At 35.6% G+C, this 23,978-nt stretch overlaps 2 protein-coding genes across 2 annotated transcripts in view; both read left to right on the top strand.

The window, feature by feature from the left end:
• LOC114660356 (protocadherin gamma-A8-like) overlaps positions 1-1,379 on the top strand; it is a 2,433-nt gene extending 1,054 nt beyond the window's left edge. The window contains exon 1 of the mRNA XM_051934288.1: positions 1-1,379. This exon is cut by the window's left edge and continues 1,054 nt beyond it. Coding sequence (XP_051790248.1) covers positions 1-1,379 — 1,379 coding nt within the window.
• A 6,439-nt stretch (positions 1,380-7,818) lies between these two features.
• The window catches only part of LOC127529710 (protocadherin beta-3-like), a 38,774-nt gene continuing 22,614 nt past the window's right edge, over positions 7,819-23,978 (top strand). The window contains exon 1 of the mRNA XM_051934287.1: positions 7,819-10,585. Within this exon, the coding sequence (XP_051790247.1) occupies positions 8,188-10,585 (2,398 nt within the window). The 5' untranslated portion in view covers positions 7,819-8,187. The remainder of the gene's footprint in view (positions 10,586-23,978) is intronic.

Raw genomic sequence — 23,978 nt, 5'->3', positions numbered from 1 at the left:
TCTCCGAAGACTCCTTACCTGGTACAGTGATAGCAATGATTAACGTGCAAGATAAAGACTCTGGGAAAAATGGTAAAGTCAGTTGTCTGGTTAGTCAAAATATTCCATTTAAATTAAAGTCATCTTTAAATAATTTTTATACTTTAGAAACAGATGGCTTTCTAGATCGCGAAAAAGTGTCGCAATATAATATTACCATTGTAGCTAAAGATGAAGGACAGCCTCCACTTTCAGCCACACATTCAATCACACTGCAGATTAGTGATGTTAACGATAATGTTCCAAAATTTGAAAAGCAACATTACACAACATACATCATGGAAAACAATGCTCCCGGGTCTTCGTTTTTTTCGGTGAGAGCCAAAGATGACGACTCGGACCTCAACAGTAGAATATCTTACTTTATTGAAGAAAGAGGGATTAGTAACATCTCGGTTTCATCATTCGTGTCTGTTAATTCAGATGAAGGTGTCCTCTATGCCGTGCGTTCATTCGATTTTGAGCAGCTGAGTCATTTTCAAGTCTCTGTTACAGCAAAAGATAGAGGATCCCCGCCTCTGAGTTCCAGTGTAATAATAGATATATATGTTCAGGATCAAAACGACAATCATCCAGAGATTTTATATCCAGTTCTGAGCAAAGTGTCACCGGTCGCTGAGTTCATACCTCGTTCTGCAGATGTTGGCTATCTGGTTACTAAGGTTGTGGCCGTTGACAAGGACTCTGGACAGAATGCTTGGCTTTCCTATAAACTTGTCAAACCCACCGACCAGACGCTTTTCGAAGTGGGCTTACATAATGGAGAAGTAAGAACCCTTCGTCCAGTTATGGAGAAAGATTCTTCAAAGCAAAGACTAGCTATTTTAGTAGAAGACAGCGGACAGCCCTCTCGCTCTGCTACAGCCAATGTCAATGTTGCCATTACTGATAACTTAGCAATGGCGTTCACAGAATTCAGTGATTTTGCGCAAGAGAGAAGTGACAGTGACATCAGGTTTTATTTAGTGCTCGCCTTAGTAATAGTCTCATTCATTTTTATCGTGTTCATTATTGTTCTAATATCATTAAAATTGCACAGGTGGAGAAGTAATAAACTTTTCAATGAGTGCTCAAATGGAACTCTCCCTGTTATTCCGTACTACCCGCCCCGTTATGCAGAAGTCGGAGCCACCGGGACCCTTTGTCATGTCTATAACTATGAGGTCTGCCTCACGACAGATTCTGGAAAAAGTGAATTTAAATATGTAAAACCTGTGACACAGAGTGTTATGGAAAAAGATCCTAGTGAAAATGAAGCAAGGGGTCGCATCTCGAATAATTTAATTGAAGATGAAGATTTCTTGCAGGTAAGCTTCATTATGGTACAATTTGCTGACTAACACGGGGTTATTATTATTTTTTTTAGCAGTATGACTTTGTATCATCTTATTTTATGACAACTTGTTTACTTCTGGTTAAATGAGGAAATAGATATTGGAAAATGAGACAGCAGTAAAAAATAACTGGTTCTTGTATATTTCTGCCTGTCATGCATCGTTTGGCTTTGTACAAAGTAGATTACTCTTTTAAATATGTAAAACCATTATATCCTAAATTAGATGATGAATTAATGAATTAATATCCATTTAAGAAGTCAACTAATTAAGATTCTAAATGCAATATATTTTCAGGCAGAAATGCTTATTCAAAGTGAGAGATATGCTAACACAGATTTAGTTGCAATTAAAATGTATATACATATAAAAAGCTTTCCAAATCCTACTTATACTGCTGAATATCTTGCTTAGGTCATTACTGATTTTCAGAATGAATTTCTCTGGCACAGTCTGATATCGGTTTGTTAACTATTTTAGTTTGTAGAATTTTGCCACTTTCAGTTTAAATGAACTGATTGTTATTTTAGATTATTTTTTAAACCTAAATGTAAACACAGCAATGACTCCATTACATCATTTACAGTTTAATTTGTATAAGGTGACATGGCAGAAATAACAGAAGAAATGGTAAAAGACCAAAAATAAATAAATAATAAAGACACCATAATTTGTGATCTTTATGCCTTTTAACTACATACTTATATGATAGGCTTCAAACTGTAACTCAAGAAGAAAAGCACTGGTACAGCTCAGGGCCATCTTAACGTATTGGCACAATGGGCTCTGGCCAGGGGCCCCAGGAGCATAGGGGCACACAATATTTCTGATGCCTATGTATGTTTCTGTTTTGTTATCAAAACAGGGGCCCCAGCAAACCACTTTGCCCGGGGCCTGATGCTGTTAAGATGGCCCTGCAGTTCAATAGCCCAAATTTGCTATTTTTTTAAATGATTCATCATAAATTCTTTATGCATTTGTAATTCAACCATGTCATAAACACATTCAATAACATGGATTAACTTAGACCAATTAACATTGCATGCACATATTTCGGATCTGGACAGAAAACATTACTGCTTTAGACTATTCCCATGCAGACCTGGAGAGAACATGTAGACTCCATAAAGGCATTCAAATCCACTCAGCAGTAGATGTATTTATTCTCATTAATCACAGCCACCATAGCAGCCATCTATCATATGTTTTTATCCATCCATCTATCTTGCAGTGTTGAATTATGTGTCAGAACCAACACCAAGAGGAATACAAACCACTAAAAAGGCATATTTACTTACAAACCCACTTATTTTCAACAGGGAAACTTAGGTTCATTAATTAAAGTAACATACCTCTGGGATCTGCTCGTTTTTCTATGCTTATGCAACTGCTTGATTTCCATGATCATCGAAAGTTTCCTTAAGTCAGCGTTTCTTAACCTTTAAGTATTTGTGACCCGAGTTTTCATAACAGTTTTAATCACGCCCACCCCTAACATTTTTTGAAAGGAGCCGACTAATACCAATTTGTTCTTTTTTAATTAGTGATATGTCATAGAATCATATTTTATTATACCTACTTAACTTTTATTGACATTTATCTAACTCTATGTTTATTTTTCTAGTATCAGAATGTAGTTTAAGTTAATTTGTTTTGGTTTCAATAGATGTATTTTTCATATTTTCTTTGTGCCCCCCCCTTTTTGTTACTTCGCACCCCTCTAGGTGGCCCCACCCCACAGTTTGAGAACCACTGCCTTAAGTCAACACTCTAAATTTGTTAGGTGTACGTGAGTGAAAATATGGCTATAATAAAGGTCAATTTGTTTAGATTATGTTTTGCGTAAAATTCAACTGGAAAACGTTCTGGCTGTCTGTAGCTCTTGAAGGAAATTAGTTGTTTTCTACATGTTGGACTTGTAAAAGAACAACGGTAGTGACACCAGGATATGAAATAACAACAATTATCAGTGTAACACTGTGTGGAGTTGTGTTAGATGTGTATGCATATTATTACGGTTGATTTGTTTTACATCCCAACATTCATTTATGATTTCTGTTTCATCTCAGGAAATGTTTGTTTATGAAGGCTCTTCATTTTATTAGTGTTTTTCTTGAGTGTTTTTAACAACTTAGTGACTTCATGTTGCTAATAATGTCTTAAAGAACAGTTTCGGATGATACCATGATTTTGCTTGTATTATTTTTCTGGAGAATGTACAATGAACATTTTTTGTTGTATGCTTGTAATGAAAAAATATTTTTCAAAGAATTACTTTTATTGAACATAATTAACTAGAAATGTTACTTAAAACAGAAATATGTTGTGAAGTTTAGAATTTCAAACTTTGCTTAAATGTGAATTGTACACATGGCAATCATAAGAATAGGAGGTTCTAATATTGATTCAAGGAAAAAAGAGCCATATTTCTCATATTACTAGTAAATAGGGAACTTTCTCCAAGTATTGGTTATAGAAAAAGTTACATAATTTGAAATAAAGAATTCATATGAAATCGTATGAGAAGTTTAAAAATGCTGGATTTTAATTTTACCTTGTTCTACATTTCATAATTGATTGCTTCCTAACCACAAATGTGAATATTTGAAGCAGCACTGCTAACCAAGATACCCCTATTACTGTTTGCCATTTTACTCCAGGACATTTCTGAAAAAATAAATAAATAATTTGCTCACAGAAAAGAAAATAAATTACAAATTAGTTCTGCTTAGTTGTAGTATATATTTTTCAGTGTGACTGTTCTGTTACCAATTCAGCCTTTAACTCTATTTACCTCGTACTGAAGTTAGCACAATTCAGTTTGAAATAGTCTTTTTGCCAAAACGTTAACATATTTTAACACACACACACACACACACACACACACACACACACACACACACACACACACACACACATATATATATATATATATGGAAGAGAAGGTCTGTGATACGGTTTGCATATTTGCAGTTGGAGATCCACAAAGGGAGAAAAAACGAATCACGTATCATAAAATAGTTTTATTCCTGAGCTTTCAACCCCATCAGGGGTCTTCATCAGAGGATAATGCTTAGACTTACAAGAATCAAAGGCAATATATAGCAACACATTCAGTATTGGGTGTGTGTGTGGGGGGGGGTGTGTTTGGGGGTTCTTGTAAGTCTAAGCATTATCCTCTGATGAAGACCCCTGATAGGGGTTGAAAGCTCAGGAATAAAACTATTTTATGATATGTGATTCGTTTTTTCCCCCTTTGTGGATCTCCAACTGCAAATATATATATATATATATATATATATATATATATATATATATATATATATATATATATATATATACAGTATATATATATATATATACAGTATATGATATATTTATATATCAGTATCATTTTCATCTTCTTTCTCTGCACATTTACCATTCGTTAGCTCAGAGGTTGATGTGCTTGCTGCTTCCTGAGCAGCTCTTCTTTTCTCCACCCTAGCGACTCACTTCTTCTCTTCTTTCGTCGGCATCTTGTCACGTTAAAACTGATTAAGTCAGTGTTTGTATTGCAATTACTTAGTACGTTTTCTTTAATTTTTTCACTTAAGCTGGGACTTAAGTCTTCAATCTATCTCAAGAATGATTTAAGATATGAAGAGGTAGAGGAAGTGATGGAGAAGGTGGTAGGGATGAGAATGGGGCCCATTACACATGTGCCACACGGCCACTCTGCTGCCCGCTGCCGAGAATTGATTCTACAATAAAATAAAAATAAAAAAGGAATAACCTTGGAGGTCAATCATTACCCTGAAAGTGGATAGTAGATGTTACAGAGTATATGTGTACCAAATTTCAGGTCAATAGCTCAAACAGTTTGCAAGCTACAGGTGATTTAAAATCCTGGACAGACAAATGAACAGCCACGGTAGCATATTATATATAAAGACCAGTAACGGAGGACTGCATGGTAACGTGCAGTGAATATACTTGACTTATAGTTTTTATGCTCTTTCTCTGTACATTTAGCATTCATTTGCTCAGAGGTTGATGCCCTTGCTGCTTCCTGAGCAGCTCTACTTTTCTTTTCTCCACCCTAGCAGCCAGCTTCTTCTCTTCTTTTCTTGGCATCTTTTCACGTTAAAACTGATTAGGTCAGTGTTTGTGTTGCAATTACTTAGTACATTTTCTTTAATTTATCACTTAAGCTGACACTTCAGTCTTCAATCTGCCTCAAGAATGCTTTAAGATATGAAGAGGTAGGGGAAGTGGTGGCGAAGGTGGTTGGGATGAGAACGGCGCCCTTACAAATGCATCGCATGGCCATCCTGCTGGCCGCTGCCGAGAGTTGATTCTAAAATAAAATAAAATAAAAATAAAAAGAGGAATAACCATCAAGGTCAATCATCACCTCAAAAGCTGATAGTAGACCACACGTAGTATATGTGTACTAAATTTCAGGTCAATAGGTCAAACGGTTTGCAAGCTACAGGTGATTTCATATCCTGGACAGACAAACAAAGAGCCAAGGTAGCTTATTATAAATAAAGATATATATACTGTATTTGTTATTCAGACTCACAAAAAGTGAAATGCTTACAGATTTGTAGACTGCAGAAGAACTCAAGAATGAGTGAACATAACTTAATGAAGTAATGTTTCTCTTGATTACTGCCACAATGACACAATCCTAAAAAAGAATGTGTGAAATATTTTTCTTCTTATATCTGGAAATGTCTTATTTCTCATTTTCAAAGGCACTAAATACAAAATAAATGAGTTTAACAATATTCTTGATGGATTGTCCAGAGTTGTTTGACAAGCATTAAATTTGCCTTGCACAGTCTTCTTCTTCTTGTTTTGGCTGCTCCCATTTAGGGGTTGTCACAACGGATCATCCATCTCCATCTGTCCCCTGTCTTTGACATTATTTCTTGCCACACTGACTGTCTTCCTGTCCTTCCTAACCACATCCATAAACTTCATCTTTGGCTTTCCTCTTTTCTTCTCGCCTAGTGAGTGCACCCTCAACATTTGTTTCCTTATGTACCCCTCATCTCACCTCTGTATATTTTTAGGACTTTGTACAGAATTGTATAAAAGAAAACATAATGAACTTTACTATACAAAAAATAATCAACTGTAATATTACTGATGATTTTTTTGCATGGTTCTACTGAAAGAAGTATGGTTCTATGGTTCTATGAAGAAGTACTGCATAGCAGTAAGTTAGTCCTGCTGGATGAATGCTTGAAGTGACCTGTGTTCAAACTCTGGCCTGGTCATTTCATGGTGTGGTGTGACACTTCTTGCGCTTTGAGGGTTTTCTCTCATGTATTGTACACATGAGCATATTTAGCACAGCTGAGAAAACAGAATTGGTCTTGTGTGAGGGATGTGGGTTTTTGTGTGTTTGCTGTGTTCTGCAATAAACTAGCATCCCATGTAGAGTTGTTTCATGCCTTGTGAAAAGTTCTCCCATTACATAATACAATTTTACGTAAGCCTTCATTGTTTAAAAATGATGATTTATTTAATATCTCACATTGGGAATTCTTTGCTTAGTAGAGTGTATACTCCACGAAAGGCATTATACAGATTTTGATTGTAAAATGGTGACATAGTGTCATGGTGGCAGAGGGGTTAACTCTGCTGCCTAGTGGATGGAGCATTCTTATTGTTTCATGTAGATGGTATCTGCATTGGGATGGCAGACCATTCATCTCCTTCTATAATGTGTGGGGTTTCAGGTTTTGATCACACCTGAAAGAATGTGCATGTCAGGTAAAGTGTGATTATGAAATTTGCCACATTTGGTTGTTTATGTGATTGAGCCATACAAATGTGTTTTTAAAGTTATATTTTAATGATATATAATTATTAAACCCCTTATGATAGGGTTTAGTCAATGTTTTTAGTATGCACACTTTACCCTAACAAAACGTTCTGCCAAGGTTATGCCTGTAATATTTTTAAATATTATTCTTTACTTACCTGAAGCACACTTTTAGCCATCCTCTATTGATGTCCTAGCATTTTCTAAACAAACTTAAATGTCATGTATCAAATTATTTGAGGATTTCAGTTTAGTGGGGTATTAAAGAAAATGTGGAGTTGAAATACAATAATTTTTTATTTTATCAGTGAGTATAATGGACAATGCTTTCTTAATAAATTAAACTATTATAGACTTTTAACTGATGCAGTGATAAGCGAATGAAAAGAAACTAAGTGTTACATTACCTTATACATGCCTTTGTGATATATTGTTCTGCAGTTAATATTTTAAAAAATAAAAATACCTTAAATCTTTCTAAGATAGCAAACGTTCATATACTGTTTGTGAAATAATAATTGATTATTTACTCAATATAACAAGTACATTTGCAAATGGTGATTTTTAAGAACCTGTAAGCACTCTTAATTGTTGTGTTCATTTATGAATGCAAGTGTATTTTAAAAATTATGTATTAACCAAATATCAATTAGAAGACTATTTATAATGTTTCTATATTCTGCATTTTTGTACTTGGACTGCGAGTGCCGCTGTTGATCAACGAGGTGATTTTCATGAAGCAGAAATGCAGCAGCACCTCCCCTGCCACAGCTTCAGTATCACACAGACAGAAGGGCCTCGCCATACACAAAGACGGAATACAAAGACATGCACTGGATATAAAAATTAGGAACAATTTGCATAGATATTTGGATACACAGTATGTTTGTGTTTTCTTCGACATGCTATAATCGATTTCCAACAGCACCTAACGCCACTGATCATCTTTAATGAAGGAACTCGCTTCGTTTTTCTAACATCCTTTGGAATAAAATGCTACCCTGGACATTCATTACGCAGGTACCGATCTTATTTGTTTTTACAGCGTACTTATTTCTAGTTACTGCAGAGGTCCGTTATTCTATTCCAGAGGAACAGGCGAGAGGTGCTTTCATAGGTAATATTGCTAAAGATTTGGGATTAGATCATCAGAGACTGAAAACTGGCAAAGCTCATATATATACCGATGGGGGCACCGAATACGTAGAGCTAAATGTAAATAAAGGGATTCTAGTTGTTAAAGACAGAATCGACAGAGAGCACATTTGCGGTAAAATAGTCCCCTGTTTATTGCGTTTTCAAATTATACTTGAAAATCCCATACAATTTCATAGAGTTACGATTGATATCATTGATATAAACGACAATAATCCGGTTTTTTCAAAAAATAATATTCAGTTAGAAATTAGTGAATTCTCTCCTCCAGGAGCAATGTTTTCTCTGCCGAATGCTGTAGACAGTGACGTGGGTGTAAACAGCTTGAAATCGTACACACTCACACCAAATGATCATTTTAAATTAAAGATAGAGACGCAATCTGATGAAAGCACCTCTGTGAATCTATTGTTAGAAACGCCTTTGGATAGAGAAACACAAGAAGAGCATGTTCTGGTTTTAAAAGCGGTTGATGGAGGTGAGCCTCAGCGGTCTGGAACAACAGAAATTAGAATTGTGGTTCTCGACGTCAATGACAATGCTCCTGTTTTTACTCAGCGGGTGTATAAAGCTTCAGTCAGAGAGGATTCGTTGACAGGTTCTGTTCTGACAAGCGTTAACGCAAATGACGCCGACAAAGACACAAATGGAAATTTTAAGTATTTTTTCGCCCACGTCCCAGATAATGCACAAGGTTTATTTGAAATTAATCCAGATTCAGGGGAGATTACAGTCATTGGCCATATAGATTATGAAAGTACTAAGGTGTATGAAATGACAGTGGATGCCAAAGACATTGGTGGTCTTGTAAGTTCTAGTAAGGTTATAATTGAAATAACTGACGCAAATGACAATGCTCCTTTAATTAATCTCATGTCAGTCTCAAGTCAGATCTCTGAAGACTCTTTACCTGGGTCAGTGATAGCAATTTTTAACGTGCAAGATAAAGATTCTGGAAAAAATGGAAAGGTTAATTGTTTTGTTATTAATAATAATAATATTCCATTTAAACTGACTTCGTCTTTAAATGACTTTTATACATTACAAACGGATGGCTTTTTAGATCGCGAGAATGTGCCGCAGTACAACATTACTATTGTAGTTAAAGACGAAGGAGAGCCTTCACTTTCAGCCACTCAGATAATCACACTGCAGGTTAGTGATGTCAACGATAATGCTCCAAAATTCGAAAAGGAGCAATATAAAACATACATCACGGAAAATAACGCACCAGGGTCTTCGTTTTTCTCGGTTAGAGCAAAGGATGACGACTCAGGCCTCAACAGTAGAATTTCTTATTTCATTGCAGAAACAGGAATTAATAACATCTCAGTTTCATCATTTGTGTCTATTAATTCAGACGAAGGTGTCCTCTATGCTGTGCGTGCATTCGATTATGAAGAACTGAATCATTTTCAAGTCTCTGTGACAGCTAAAGACAGAGGGTCTCCACCCCTCAGTTCTTCTGTAATAATAAATGTTTATGTTCAGGACCAAAACGACAATCACCCAGAGATTTTATATCCACTTTTGAATAAAGGGTCACCGGTCGCTGAATTCATACCTCGTTCTGCAGATATTGGCTATCTGGTTACTAAAGTTGTGGCTGTTGATAAAGACTCTGGACAGAATGCTTGGCTTTCTTACAAAATCCTCAAAGCTACTGATCAGACGCTTTTTGAGGTGGGCTTACATAATGGAGAAATAAGAACTCTTAGACAAATTACGGAAAAGGATTCTACAAAGCAGAGGATAAGTGTTCTAGTAGAGGACAGCGGGCAGCCTTCGCATTCAGCGACAGTCAATGTCAATGTTGCAGTCACTGATAACTTTGCACTGGCGATTTCGGAATTCAATGATTTTACACAAGAGAAAAACAGTAATGGAGACATTAAGTTTTATTTAGTGCTCTCCTTGGTGATCGTCTCTTTACTTTTTGTTATTTTCCTTATAGTTCTTATATTTTTAAAATTTCACAAATGGAGACAATCGAAACTTTTCAATGAATGCCCTAATGGGACTCTCCCTGTTATTCCTTATTACCCGCCCCGTTATGCAGAAGTGGGGGCCACTGGGACTCTTTGTCACGTCTATAATTATGAAGTCTGCCTCACAACGGATTCAGGAAAAAGTGAATTTAAATATATAAAACCTGTGATACAGAGTACAGTGGGAATGGATCCAAATGAAACTGAAGCAAGGAGTCCCATGTCGAATGATTTAATTGCTGAAGAAGGTCTTTTGCAGGTAAACTTATTTGCCTTTTGTTATATATTGAAAATGTGTTAATACGAACCATTGTTGTTTTTCTTATAGATTGTTGTACACTAGTGATGTATTTGTTACTACATTTTTTGTACTTGCGGTGCCAGTACCATTTATGATTTTCTGAACAAGTAAGAATTCTAGTAACATTCAAAAAAGGGTCAAAATCTAACCAATATCTCTTGTAATGGATTAACGATTTCCATGTCTTATACAAGTTTGATTCTTCTACTTAGTATATACCTTTGCAAAACAGTTTTAAAGTGTAGTGAACCATTAAGCTTTATTTAGTGATTTGAATAATTTGTCCTGCACTAGGTCATTTGTGGACTTAAAGAGATGAAAAACGTATAGAACAAAATATGGTATTTACACTTATACAAAAGTTACTCTTCCCATAAATTCCCAAATGAGGAAAAAAAAAAACGTTAGATTTTGAAAAGGACTGCAAATCATGAACTGAAAAAAAAAGTAAATAATTTCTTGAATAGACTGATAGGTGGATATGTATGCATATGGTGATGTTTCGTTTCTGTTATCATAGCTACCTTCCAAGTTGGAAAGTGGTTCTGCACAAATGAATGTGTGAATATTGCATTAGTAATTGGGATGCACACAGAGACTCTTACATAGGACCCTTTGTCTGTCAGAGTCACATTGTGACCTTTTCTCAAATAAACTTTTCTTAATTTCTTATAAGTTCTTATACAGCATTAAGCCCTTTGATAATGAGGGTACAATATGAAATAACCAGAAAACCTAAATAAATAAATAAATTAGCAAGCATTGGTTACATGGCAAAAAAAAAAAAAAACACAACCTAAATCTAAAATTCTGGAGGGGTACCTCTCAAAATCAGGAAGCACTTAACGCATCCACATGAGACCAGATTCAGTTTCTTTAAATCTTTGGGATGATGTTGAAAAAATGAAATGCCCAGACACACACCCAAGCACATAATGGAAGAACATGCAAATTTTATATACACATTGACTTAGAAAGGGATTCAAGCTCTGAATGTTTGATATATGAGACTGCAGTGCCAACTGCAGTGCCATGCTACCCTTGCAAACATATATTTTAAAATATTATTTAAAAATCTATGATATAGTTTTTTACACATGCATACTTATGTGCATATATATTTTATTTACAAATTTTATATGTACAGTACATTTATGTAATTTACAAGAAGTTTTTGAGATTAAAGGGTAAATTTGTTACGTTTAAAGTTAAAGTTATTTTTTTCACAATCATGGCACATATATTAATTTGCCACATGAAACTGAATTCTATAATGAAGCATATTTATTAAGTGTTAAAAAAACATAACTAGCCCAATGTGGCCTTTAATAAAGGAACTTATGGCACCAAGCAGTCATCATTAAGAAAAGTTCTAAAACTTCAGTTTTTCAAGTTAGACTCGTTTTTGATTATTAACCTGTGTCTTTAATTTACGTACATATTTCCAAAGAGCATCTCAATGTTGTTTTAAGAAAGAACTGTTGTTGTGAAATTCAGCCATTTAAAAACTCCTTACACCCTGGAGGCTTTTTTTTCAGAAATCTCCACCTGTGGGGGCCCCAAAATAAAAGCTTATTATTTAAATATAAAGGCAGCACAGCAAAGTTTTCAGTAAAACCTCACAGACAACTTCTCAAATGTGATAGAATCTGAGTTTGTATCAAATGTAAACATTCCTTTACTTAGAAACTGCTGGTAAACTACGTAAAAAAGCAGGCACTCACAGTAATATTTTCTAATTTTTGTTTTTTTTTGATACAGTGTATCTCATGTACAAGTAATACCAGAGCAGTTTTTTCACCTCTGAGTTGTCCCTAGACATGTCAGCTGTACCTCTCTAAACATTCATGTTGATAACACAAAGAAATAAATAGTTTCAAAATTTGGCACCATGGGTGCCCCTCCACCACCTAAAACCTCTCCAAATGGGGATCCAGGTTCAGAACAATTTTATTGCACACGAAACAGTAAATCATATAAAAACTCTGGACACCATCCACCATCCCTACCCCACCTACACATTTAAAGGAAACTATTTACATTGTTTGCTCCTGCTTCAAATAATGCATTTTGTCATTATGCACAGCCTCAGCTGTGTCTCATTATGTCCATATATGGATATCTACATAACGTAGGAGACGTCACAGTTGTTGCCATCCAATGGGATGAGGTTTGTGAGTGTGTGGCCTACTGAGTCAGAGCTAACGACCTGGAAATGTGAGGTGGTACTTACCAAAGGTGGCCTTGCGATTCCTCTTACTTGGAGCATATCTCATCCATATTACTAACCGAAGGTTATGGACGCAGGGTGCATCGAAGCGCACGTGCACTGCCGCACTGCAACGAGCCCGCCCATAGCTAACGACACAGCCACAGAAAACACACCCGCTAGACAAATGAAGCGCACGAAACAGCTCCCAGGCAAAGGAGTCACGGCTGAAAAACAAAACAGCTCAAGTAACGGAAATACAAATCCAAGCCCATAGCTAACGACACAGCCACGGAGAAAACAAAAACGAAACAATTCAGCGCATATGTTAATCACATTACAGTATTACAGTACGGAATCCACAGACGTCCAGACTACACAGCATATTTGAATCACATTACAGTATTACAGTAACACATTATAGAGCTCAACTAAATACAAACACAAGCCCGCATGGCTACAACCTGTAAACGAGCCCGTATGGATAAAAAGAATGAACGAGGGTGTCCACAACAAAGAAACCGCTTTAGTACAAATATGTTTATTTAATTAAATGAAAACTTTACTATGGCTACAACCTCTACACTAAACCTGAGGTAAAGTGTGCACGCTAGGTAATACAGCCGCCCGAGTGTGACCGCCCACACCACCGCATATACCACGTTCATTTAGTAATGTAGCCCTCCATGCCCGGATCCGCCGCCATGGCCACTTCAGCACGTGAATCCGCCGCCGTCAGCAAACGACTTCTCGCTGACGACACAGCCATAGAAAAACAAACACGCGACTGCATGGCTGAAAACAATAAACAAAGGCGCCTACAACTGAGTCACAGCTCCAAGAAGAAACCGCTTTAGTACAAATATGTTTATTTAATTAAATGAACTGTCCCAGGACGCACCCACCCTCCATGATATTTCATCCCTCCAAGTATCAGAGGGAACAGAAAGTGATTGCCATTCTTGGATTTGCGATTATTTCAAGAATTTGCGGGCTTGCTGGTTATTGATACATTGTACAATAATGTGCTTGGACTTGTTTTGATCAGGAGCATCTACTGTAAGTACTGATGTGTTACTTGTAGATATTTGCTGTTGTTTTGTGAAGTAATATGCAAGAGCACACATAAAATCAAAAGAGTGGTGTAATGCTATTTGAGGTTTACATCCTATAGCTTGAGTTTACCCGGTTAGTGGGAGGGTTTGTAGCATTGGTTGAAATCTTTTGCTCAGGACTTTTTGATTGATGTATAACACTTTGGTATATCTTATACAGAATAATTACAATGATTTTTTTCAAAATGTTTTGAGACAATTTATGAAACACCACACATATGATTTCATGCCAGATTAAAAGTCAACCATAAACATTGTCGCAATTTGATTACTAGGAGTGTGAAGTCGACACCCGTTGCTTTAAACAAGGTATTGTTTGTGTTGATGTGTTGCACACTTCACCTGTATGATATAGTAAAGATTTTTAAACAATCGTTCTGTCTGGTACCGAACCACTTAGGGTGCAACTACCGCAGTTTACTCTGCCACCCATCTTCCTGCATGGCGTCTTTCAGGGCCCAGGGCATGGATTCACTTTTTAAGTAGTCATCAAGTGCTTTTTTTAACATTGAGCGTTAATGCCTAGTTGTGATATGCTATCTCAGTTCTGTAAATAACTAGACAGTAATAACTGAAATATGACCCTTACAATTGCTTATAATCTTTCGATATGCAGAAGCTTATTTTATTATTTTGCAAAGATATTCCCTGCTGCTTCTCGATTGAAAATGCATGTATGTGCTCCATTGAGAGAAAATATTGTATTGACCTGGGGTGCGTGAGTGATGGAGGAATGAAATTAGCCGCTTTGTGCCAACTGCTGATGACGTGGAACTAAAAAGTTCTTTCTGCTTTCATCAGCAGCTGCGTCCACAATGCCCTCTTTAGATATTTAAGGTGGCAAGTGCTTTCAGCTGCTTCAGCCTTTTCCCTCTAACACACACTGCCTAACTCTGCATCACTCCTCTCAACCAGGGACAGAAGCAACCTGTATGCCACTCTTTCCTCCCAGCCCTATAGCCTAACCAAGGTCATGAATCACATCCAAGAACTACATCAGGGCTGATGGATTCTAGCAGGTGGGAGATGTGTCATAAGTGCTGCCTTGTTTTATCTGTGCCAACCTCTTTCTCACTGCCATTCATAGGTGCTTCTTTTGTGCCGGCTTCTCTGGGTAATGAGGAACGGTCATTCCTGCCTCACAGCACCAGGATTTGCATGAGTTGTGTATGTTCCTCCCTTGTATTTACAATTTGATTGTTGAAAGTATCAGTGAGTATGCTCACTCAAACATATTATTCTTTTATTACCATATGGTGCATTAAAAAATGTCAACTGGTTTGTGCCACTTCAGTATACCTTCTATCACACTCTAACTTTTCCATACTTTTTGTCATCATGTACTGAACAAAAAACACAGCATCTGTGACATACAGGCATCTTGCCTCTTTGAAATACCTGCAGCTTTTATTAAAAAACTAGCCAATGCCTGCTGTAGCATACGGCGGTGTAAGAATAGGAACGGAAAACGGTGAGAAAGGAATTCAGAAATCAAGAAGAAATAAATACTTCTTGAAAGACGCAGTGTGCATGTAGAATTTCCGGCCAAGCAGGATTACATGTGAAAGTGATAAATAAATCAGGCTTTCCGAATTTACGTACTACGGCCATGGCATCCTGATAGTTTTGTTGCATGTATCTTGGCCTTCCTGGAAATGTGGACGGTAATATGATCATTTTACCTACACGTACATTGTTATTTTCAGAGTTTGCTTGCAGTGCATCTGATAGTTTCACATCTTGTTGATGTAATCTGAGATAGTTGAGACGCGCGCTCTCTGTTTTAACATACGCATCTACGACGAACTGTTGGAATAGTTTGCCGCTGAAGTGCAAAATACTAAATGTGTTCATCATTGCTAATCTGTACACATAAAATTGGCATCGAGTAAGCCTTATTCGCTTGGCGGTTCTTTTATTGAATACATGTTGTAAATCTATGCCAGCCAATGTCTCCATAAAGGAATAAAAGTGGGTAAACCATAGGATCACAATTCATATTGAACGTGGAAATCTGTTTACAGGAGTTGCCTATGGGATAGATGTAAATATCCCTTTCAGCAGGCGTTTTGCCATCTTCTCTGACGAAAATCGCAACAACATCAGTGTGACATGTCGGGGCATTGTATCGTCGTAAATCCTGCCTAGGGTTTTCCTTTAAAACCATTTGTACAGATGCTGTTGGATTGGACTGAGCGATTTCATGCATGTGTTTGTATGATTTAGCGAAGGGGTTGATGGTTCTGAGCATGGAATCTAGCTGGAAAAGTACATTTTCGCTGCATGCAGAGTTTGCTTTATTTTGTAAGAGTACTTCAGTAGCTTGCACTCTGTCAAAAATATATAACTGTCCATATCCTGGAGAGGTAGAAGTGTTAGCGTATAGTGCAGAGATTTTGTGAAAAATTTGCCCGTGTATTTTAAAACAGTATGGTCCATGTCCAGGAAGTTGAGTTATCTGTGCACCCATGGAAGCAAATGCTAGAGAAGAGTTGTATTCTCGAATGTGTTCACAATAATTTTTAGCTTCTGATGTTTGCTGTGTAAGAAGCTGTTGTAAAGACACAGGTGACTCCCGCAAAGGTGGTAAAGCTACTTTACCATTGTGGCAGCACCTCAAGTACTTGTTGGATGTATTATGCTCAGTTATGCCATAGTGCATGACATGGAAGAGGACGAATAGGAATTGAGAAATGCTGTGTCGGCTGCGTGTGGGCGGGACCGGGTTTGAAGTGGAAGCAGGATGTACCAGAAGAGAAATATATATAAGAGATACAATGCAGTGTGATCACTTGTTTTTTTGTGAAAATCTCATGTGCTTTTTTCACTACACTTTCAGTCGCTCTATTAGGTTATGCAAAAAAAATTTAATGGATGTATAGGAGAAAATAATCATGTGATTTGAGTGTGCATGTGTCTGTTATGACAAGCCATAACTGTTGAAATAAATAGAAGAGCAAAAACAAAAGTAGGATTATCAGCAAAAATTATTGTTGGGATTCTCATAACTCCTTCCATAGTGGTGGCTCTGAAGAGACAAATAAACAGATAATTAATTCTTACTTCAAAGAAAATAATCTGATGAATCCATGACAAAACAATTATTTCCCATTACACTTCTTTATCATAAGGATACCTCGTTAAATCATGCAGGCATATTGTCCAACACAGTGTACCTTTGAACTCTGGTACTCTTCATCCCCATTGTAAGCTACAAGAACAGAAACAGTATTTTTAAAATGTATAAAAAATCACATTTTAGAATAAAAATATAAATGCCAAAATAATACAAATGACTTTAATCTTGAAAAATACCATATATATCCATTAAGTGAATTGCTCGGGTGACGCACTAAGTGAGACGTAAACATGAAACTTGCAGCTTTGTTGGTTGCAGTCCACTGTATAAACTAAATGCCTATGCTCCCTTAAATGAAATAACTCCAACAGGTGGTACCTCAAATAAAAAATTACTTTACTTTATTGTAAATAATAATATTTCTGCTTTTACTTTAGGTAAAGCTCTATAAAATCACTTTCATGTACAAATATTATCTAAATGAAAAAATGTTTTAAATTTTTAAATCATGTTAAGTTTTGTTTTATTAAATGATCAAACCAATTAGGGCTCTTTACATAATATTTTATAGAACATTGTTTTAACGTTATTCAGATCTTGTAATTTGCATTTTGTAAATATTCAAATACATTAAATATTTAGAATCCCTTTATATTTGTTTTAATATACTACTGTAGACAGGTGCTTAATATTCCAAATACTTTTTTCTTTGTAATGTGAGTCAAAAATACATATACAGTAAACACAAAACAAGTATTTACAATTATTAGGAACATGTATCACTGGTGCCAACATTTATAAAACCCTGTCCTACTCATTAAATCTCATATTATTTCTTATACACACTTTATTATTACTATTATAACTATATTTATTGTTGCTTCTCTTTGTACTTTCTGAATCTGTCTAACTCTTTCTATGGGTTACTGTGCTTGTTTTCACAGCATTAAGCAAAATTCAAACCTACAAGGTAACTGAGTCATGATGGAGCACACTCACGTGTGGATCAAGGATAAACTTAGAGTAATTCACAAATCCAAGGGTAACAACTCTGATTCCTAAATTCTCAAAATGGCTGCAGGTTTTAATTCATGCAACATTCTTAATCAGTCACCAATTTCTATTATTAATTAACTTATTTTCCATTAAGCTAAATATTTTGTATGTTAAAAATCAGTCCTATCCATTGTATCTTTTTTCCTTCAATGGCATCCAAACAAAAGTAAGATATGAAGCAAGTCAACAGATGACCAGCTAAGTCTGGGCCTGAAATTCCGAACAATATCACTCCAACCAGTTTCTTCATTTGAAGCTAATTCTTGTTGTCAATAAAACTCACCATTTAATTCAATACCCAATTGCTGCTCTTTTTTTCCACAGCAGATATATACAAAAGTGTTGATTTTCTCGTTTCTAAGGCCACCATCAAACAATTTGGTGATCCATAGGCAGATCAGTATATACAAGATCTCCGATTTTCTTTATTTCCTGATATGGTTTGATGGAAATGAGTTAGCTGGTCATGTGTTGGCTCATTTTTGTTTGTCTGCTATAGTTAAGGAAAAAAGAACCAATTAAAAGGCCTGAGTCTTAAAAAGCAAGTGAATTAAAATGAAGGAAAATGAAGTTAATTAGCAGCAAAAGTTGGTCACTAATTAAGAAGTAGTTGAAATGGAAACATTCAGTCACTGTAGCCCTCCAGGATCAAATTTGGATACATGTGAAATAATCTTTCTCATGTTTTTGTATTTATATTTATTTTTCCTTGTTACTCTGACCAATTTTAAAACATACATTTTAGCTTACTTGGTAAATAATATCCGCGGTGGGTTGATGCCCTGCCTGGGATTTGTTCGGCCTTGTGCCCTGTGCTGGCTGGGATTGGCTGGAGCAGATCCTCATGACCCTGTGTTAGGATATAGCAGGTTGGAGAATGACTGACTGACTGACTGACTGACTGATTGGTAAATAATATGAATGAGTATGAGTATATAATTATGTGACGTCTTGTATATGGCAAGGTCATCTTTCATGGTGGGTTTTGACCTTATGTCTGGGACACTTGAAATAGACTCTAGCTTCCAAAAGAATAAAAAAAGTTACTTTAAAATGGACAGATGGACAGAAGAATGGATGGGTGAGTGAAGAGAACTGTTCTATTTAACACTTACTGGTTTAATGGTGAGAAATTGTAATAAAGATAGAAAATTATTATAAATATAGAATGTGTTATATTCACACAACCTGAATCCTATTTCTGGAGGAGGAAAGTACCAGTCACTGTGTCACCATCTGCATTGATATATTACACTTATTAGAGTTTATATGATTTGAATCCAGATTGGTTTTCACAAACTGGATGAGAGAAAGAGGAGACATGCAAAGTGGTCTCAAGTGATTTAATGTAGTGCTTTAAAATTAGTGCTAGTTCATATCCAAGGATAATTATTTCACAATTTAGTTTTGCAATATTTCTCTTTAAACCTACACCCTTTCATTTAGAGTAACATTTTTTATATGTTAATAGCATATTGTGAAAGCTTTTCTAGCTTTAGTGTTAAAAATATTGCTTTATTTTACATTTAGGTATTTTTTTATATATAAAATGGAACTCTGTACTTTTTATTTTTAATTCTTCATATATGCATGTATTCTACATTTTCATGAAAGCCATATTTATCTGCAATTCAGTTTTACTTTAAAACTTGAACACATTACTTAACTTTTGAATATTTTTTAAAATGCAGAGTGATTTGTTAAATTTTAACACATAAGCCTCTTAAAACATATTCTCAGTATAACAAGTAATATAATATGTTTCTATACAACCCAGTCAAAAATCACATATTACAGCATTTAGGAAAAAACAAATCATTGGCCATATTGAGTGGTAGATGAATTATCTCACCTAAATGACTGTGTTGTATTGTGTCTGGCTTCACTGAACAATACAGAATGGAATAGAGGATGATAAGAACATCAGAGTAAGTAGTTTGAATGGGGACAAATAAAGTTCTATGTAGTTTAATCTAATCTAATCTAAACAAACTCCTTATGGGTTCTCAGTTGGTTTTTACTTAAATACACACCAGATACCAGATTTGTTTGCCAAAGTGAAAACTTTACCCCAGGATTCTAACTATAATATGTCTTTCCGGTCATCTTCTTCCCAATGTCTGTTTTCTTTTGCCTATTTGAACCTTCCTTTAATATGCCATTTTCAGATATGACTATTTCTTTGCAGCTCTACCTGTAAGGCCGTTATGCTGAGGTTGCATTTTCTTTATTACAGATTACACTAATATTTGTTGTATATTTATATAGAATCCAACTGAGGACCTGTAAGGTGTTTACTTTTTTTTAAACAGCAGACTCTGATGAAGTGTGCACTTGTGCATCAGGACCATCCCCTTTTTTTCTATCCTGGTAGATCCAGTTTGCCCTTTTCTCTCATTATAGTAATGGATAACTTTGTAGGAAATCTTCAGTTTCTAGGCAACATGTTGTAATTACAAAGTTTTTTTCTGATAAACAATTATCATTAAAAAGAATTTTTAAAGATAAGCTAAGTGAGTTTACCATTAGGACACTGAAGGCATGATTGCAGAAAATAGGGCTTTGAAGTCAAGTGCAATTAGTCATTTCAAGTGGTATCACCATTAGCACCACTTTGAACATCTTAGGTGTATTTTTAAGTCAACATAATGGTATTTAATATATTCCAGTTCATTTATTTTCCTTTACATTTCACAAGGGCCATTATTATTATTATTATTATTATTATTATTATTATTATTATTATTATTAGTCCATTTGAGTTCATGCCATAATACAACATAATTACTGGGTCCATTTCTTAAGCCTATAGTTAGAATGAGGTAGAAGTCTATTTAATATATGGCATGTTCCAAATAGTGTGATCTTCTGTAATTCTTGTATTTTGATGTTACCCAAAATCTATTCCTTTCCTTATAAGTTCCAGAGGTCCTATCACTATTGATATTGTTGTGGCTTTCATTCCACACATTTGTTCAATTTTGATTTCAAGGTCTTTATATTTTGAGGGTTTTTCATTTACTTTTTCTGAGGTGTTTCTTTCAGTCAGGATGGACATATCAATGAGCAGGAAACTTTTATTCTTGTTTATTCTTAATGACAATGTCTGGTTTGTTGTCCTTCATCTCATGATCTGTCTGTATTGGCATGTCCGATAGGATTGTGGTGTTGCCTTTTTTCTGTTACTGTTTGGAGATTCTCATACTATTTTTCTTTTGTGTTAATGTTGAATTCTTTGGAAATGTTCCAGTGCAGGTATGTGGTGACCCTACTGTGTCTATTAAGATGCTCAGTTTTGGCTAGTTCAGGGTATCCTGCCACAATATAGTCAATGGTTTCCTGGAATTGACCACATATCCTGCACACTGGATTTCTGCAATCTTTGAGGATTTTGCCCCAGTATTATTATTATTATTATTATTATTATTATTTTTATTATTATACCATATATCATACAACTGTATGAACATGACTTTAATGGATGAAGAGCAAAACCTACATTGACTTTTTTTTGACAAACGTATTGAACTCCGTTGTGGTTATTAGAAGATAAACAGTGTTTTATGTTTAAAATGGATTTTGAGTTTGGATTCCCTAAAAGTAAAACCATGAAAGCACTTGAGAATAACTAAACATAACTTAAAGAACTGTAATATTAAGACACGTATTAATGCTCACCTCTAAATACACTATAAATAATCATTGACAGTAATAAGATTCTTGATACATTGCTCTGTGTTTTTTTTAAAGCATTAAGAATCAAACATACTTTGCAAATAATCTCAGATAATAACATTCCTCTGGATTACGTTTTCAAAACATTTTCAAAGCTTCTTCAATGAAAAATAATTACAGAAAAAAATACACTTGTATATTTTTAGTGCTTTATACTTAATATATAAATTAGTATTTTGAGGACTTTGGAAAATAACAAATAAGGATTTTGGAAAATAACAAATAATTGACTATAATTTGATTCATGATTGGTTCTATTGACTTAAAAAGTATTGCATGGAAAAAGTATTGGATGACAATAAATACGTTCTGCTGGCCGAATGCTCCAGTGCCTTAAGTTTAAACTTTGTCCTGACCATTTTAATGCATAGTGTGCCTTCTGATGTGCATCTTAGAACATTAGAACAATCTAGATGAGAACAGGCCATTCAGCCCAACAAAGCCCACCAGTCCTATCCACTTAATTGTTCTGAAAATACAACAAGTCTAGTTTTGAAAGTCCCTGAAGTCCTGCTGTCTACCACACTACTTGGTAGCTTACTCCAAGTTTCTATGGTTCTCTGTGTAAAGAAAAACTTCCTAATGTGTGTGTAATATTTACCCTTAAAATGTTTCCAACTGTGTCCCCGTGTTCTTGGTGAACTCATTTTAAAATAACAGTCTTGATCCACTGTATGAATTCCCTTCATGATTTTAAACAATTCAGTCATGTCACCTCTTAATCTTCTTTTGCTTAAAGTGAAATGGATGGGCTCTTTTAAGCTTTCTTGATAAATCATCCCCTGTAGCCCTGGAATCAACCTAGTCGCTCTTCTCTGGACATTTTCTAGCATCGGTTTGTCCTTTTTGTAGCCTGGAGACCAAAACTGCACACAGTGCTCCAGGTGAGTTCTCACAAGTGCATTATAAAACTTGAGCAGACCCTCCTTGGACTTGAACTCCACACATTGTGCTATATAACATTCTATTTGCCTTCTTAATGGCTTCTGAACAGTGATGGGAAGTTGATAGCGTTAAGTCAACTACGACTCCTAAATCCTTCTCATAAGGTGAACTCTCGATTTTTCAGACCTCCCATTGTGTTTTTAAATCTAACACTTTTACTTCCTATTTGAATTGCTTTACATTCTGTAATGATTTAATGTATTCCAAATTATCTGCCAATCCACCTATCTTGGTATCATCCACAAACTTAACCAGCTAGTTACTTATATTCCTATGTAAATCATTTATTAATATTAAAAATAGCAGCGGCCCAAGCACTGACCCATGTAGAACACCACTCTTAACATCAGCCGATTCTGATGAGGTTCCTCACACCATCACCTTGTACTTCTTTCGTCTGAGCCAATTTTGCATCCATCTAAAAATATCACTGTGAGCTCCCACTTCTCTTACTTTGATGCCCAGCCTCTCACATGGCACCTTATCAAATGCTTTCTGAAAGTCAAGATATGTGCTCCACTTTAATCATATCCTTTTGTTGCTTCCTGAAAGAATTCCTGTATGTTAGTAAAACATAAACTCCCTCTTCTGAACCCATGCTGACTGTTCAGAAAAACTCCTGTACTTGTCATGTGCTGCTTAATCTTATCCTTAATAATCCCTTCCATTAATTTTCCTGTGAAGCATGTTAATCTTAATGGCCTAGAGTTGCTTGGATTTGGCTGGCCACAAAAAGGAGGTAATATTTATCATTTTCCAGTCCTTTGGAGTCTCCCCAGTGACTTCCTAAAAATATGTGTCAAGGGTTTATATATGTATACTAACCAGCCTCCTTAAGAGTTCAATGGCAAATATTATCTGGTCCTGGAGATTTGTTTGATTTTATCTTATTTAATCTGAGCAGCGCCCTCTACAATTTCTAAATCATTCAGATTATCCATTTCCTAAGTTGTGAAGACCTCAGCAAAATGCAAGTTTAGAGCATCCGCTATTTCACTGTCTGTATCTTTTAATTCCCCTTTACTATTCTTGATGCACTTTACCTTCTCCTTGACTCTTGTTTTACTGCTAAAATACTGAAAGAATCTCTTAGGGTCAACTTCGACTTATCTGCCACACTCCTCTCCAACTGACTTTTAGCTTTCCTAATATCTTTTTTCATGGTTGCCCTCGTGTTCTCATAAGCCTTACAATTCAATTA

Source organism: Erpetoichthys calabaricus, chromosome 11 (assembly GCF_900747795.2).
Source record: "Erpetoichthys calabaricus chromosome 11, fErpCal1.3, whole genome shotgun sequence".
Taxonomy (NCBI): domain Eukaryota; kingdom Metazoa; phylum Chordata; class Cladistia; order Polypteriformes; family Polypteridae; genus Erpetoichthys; species Erpetoichthys calabaricus.
Note: the sequence above shows the minus strand (reverse complement) of the source record. Positions and strands in the feature narration are given on the sequence as shown.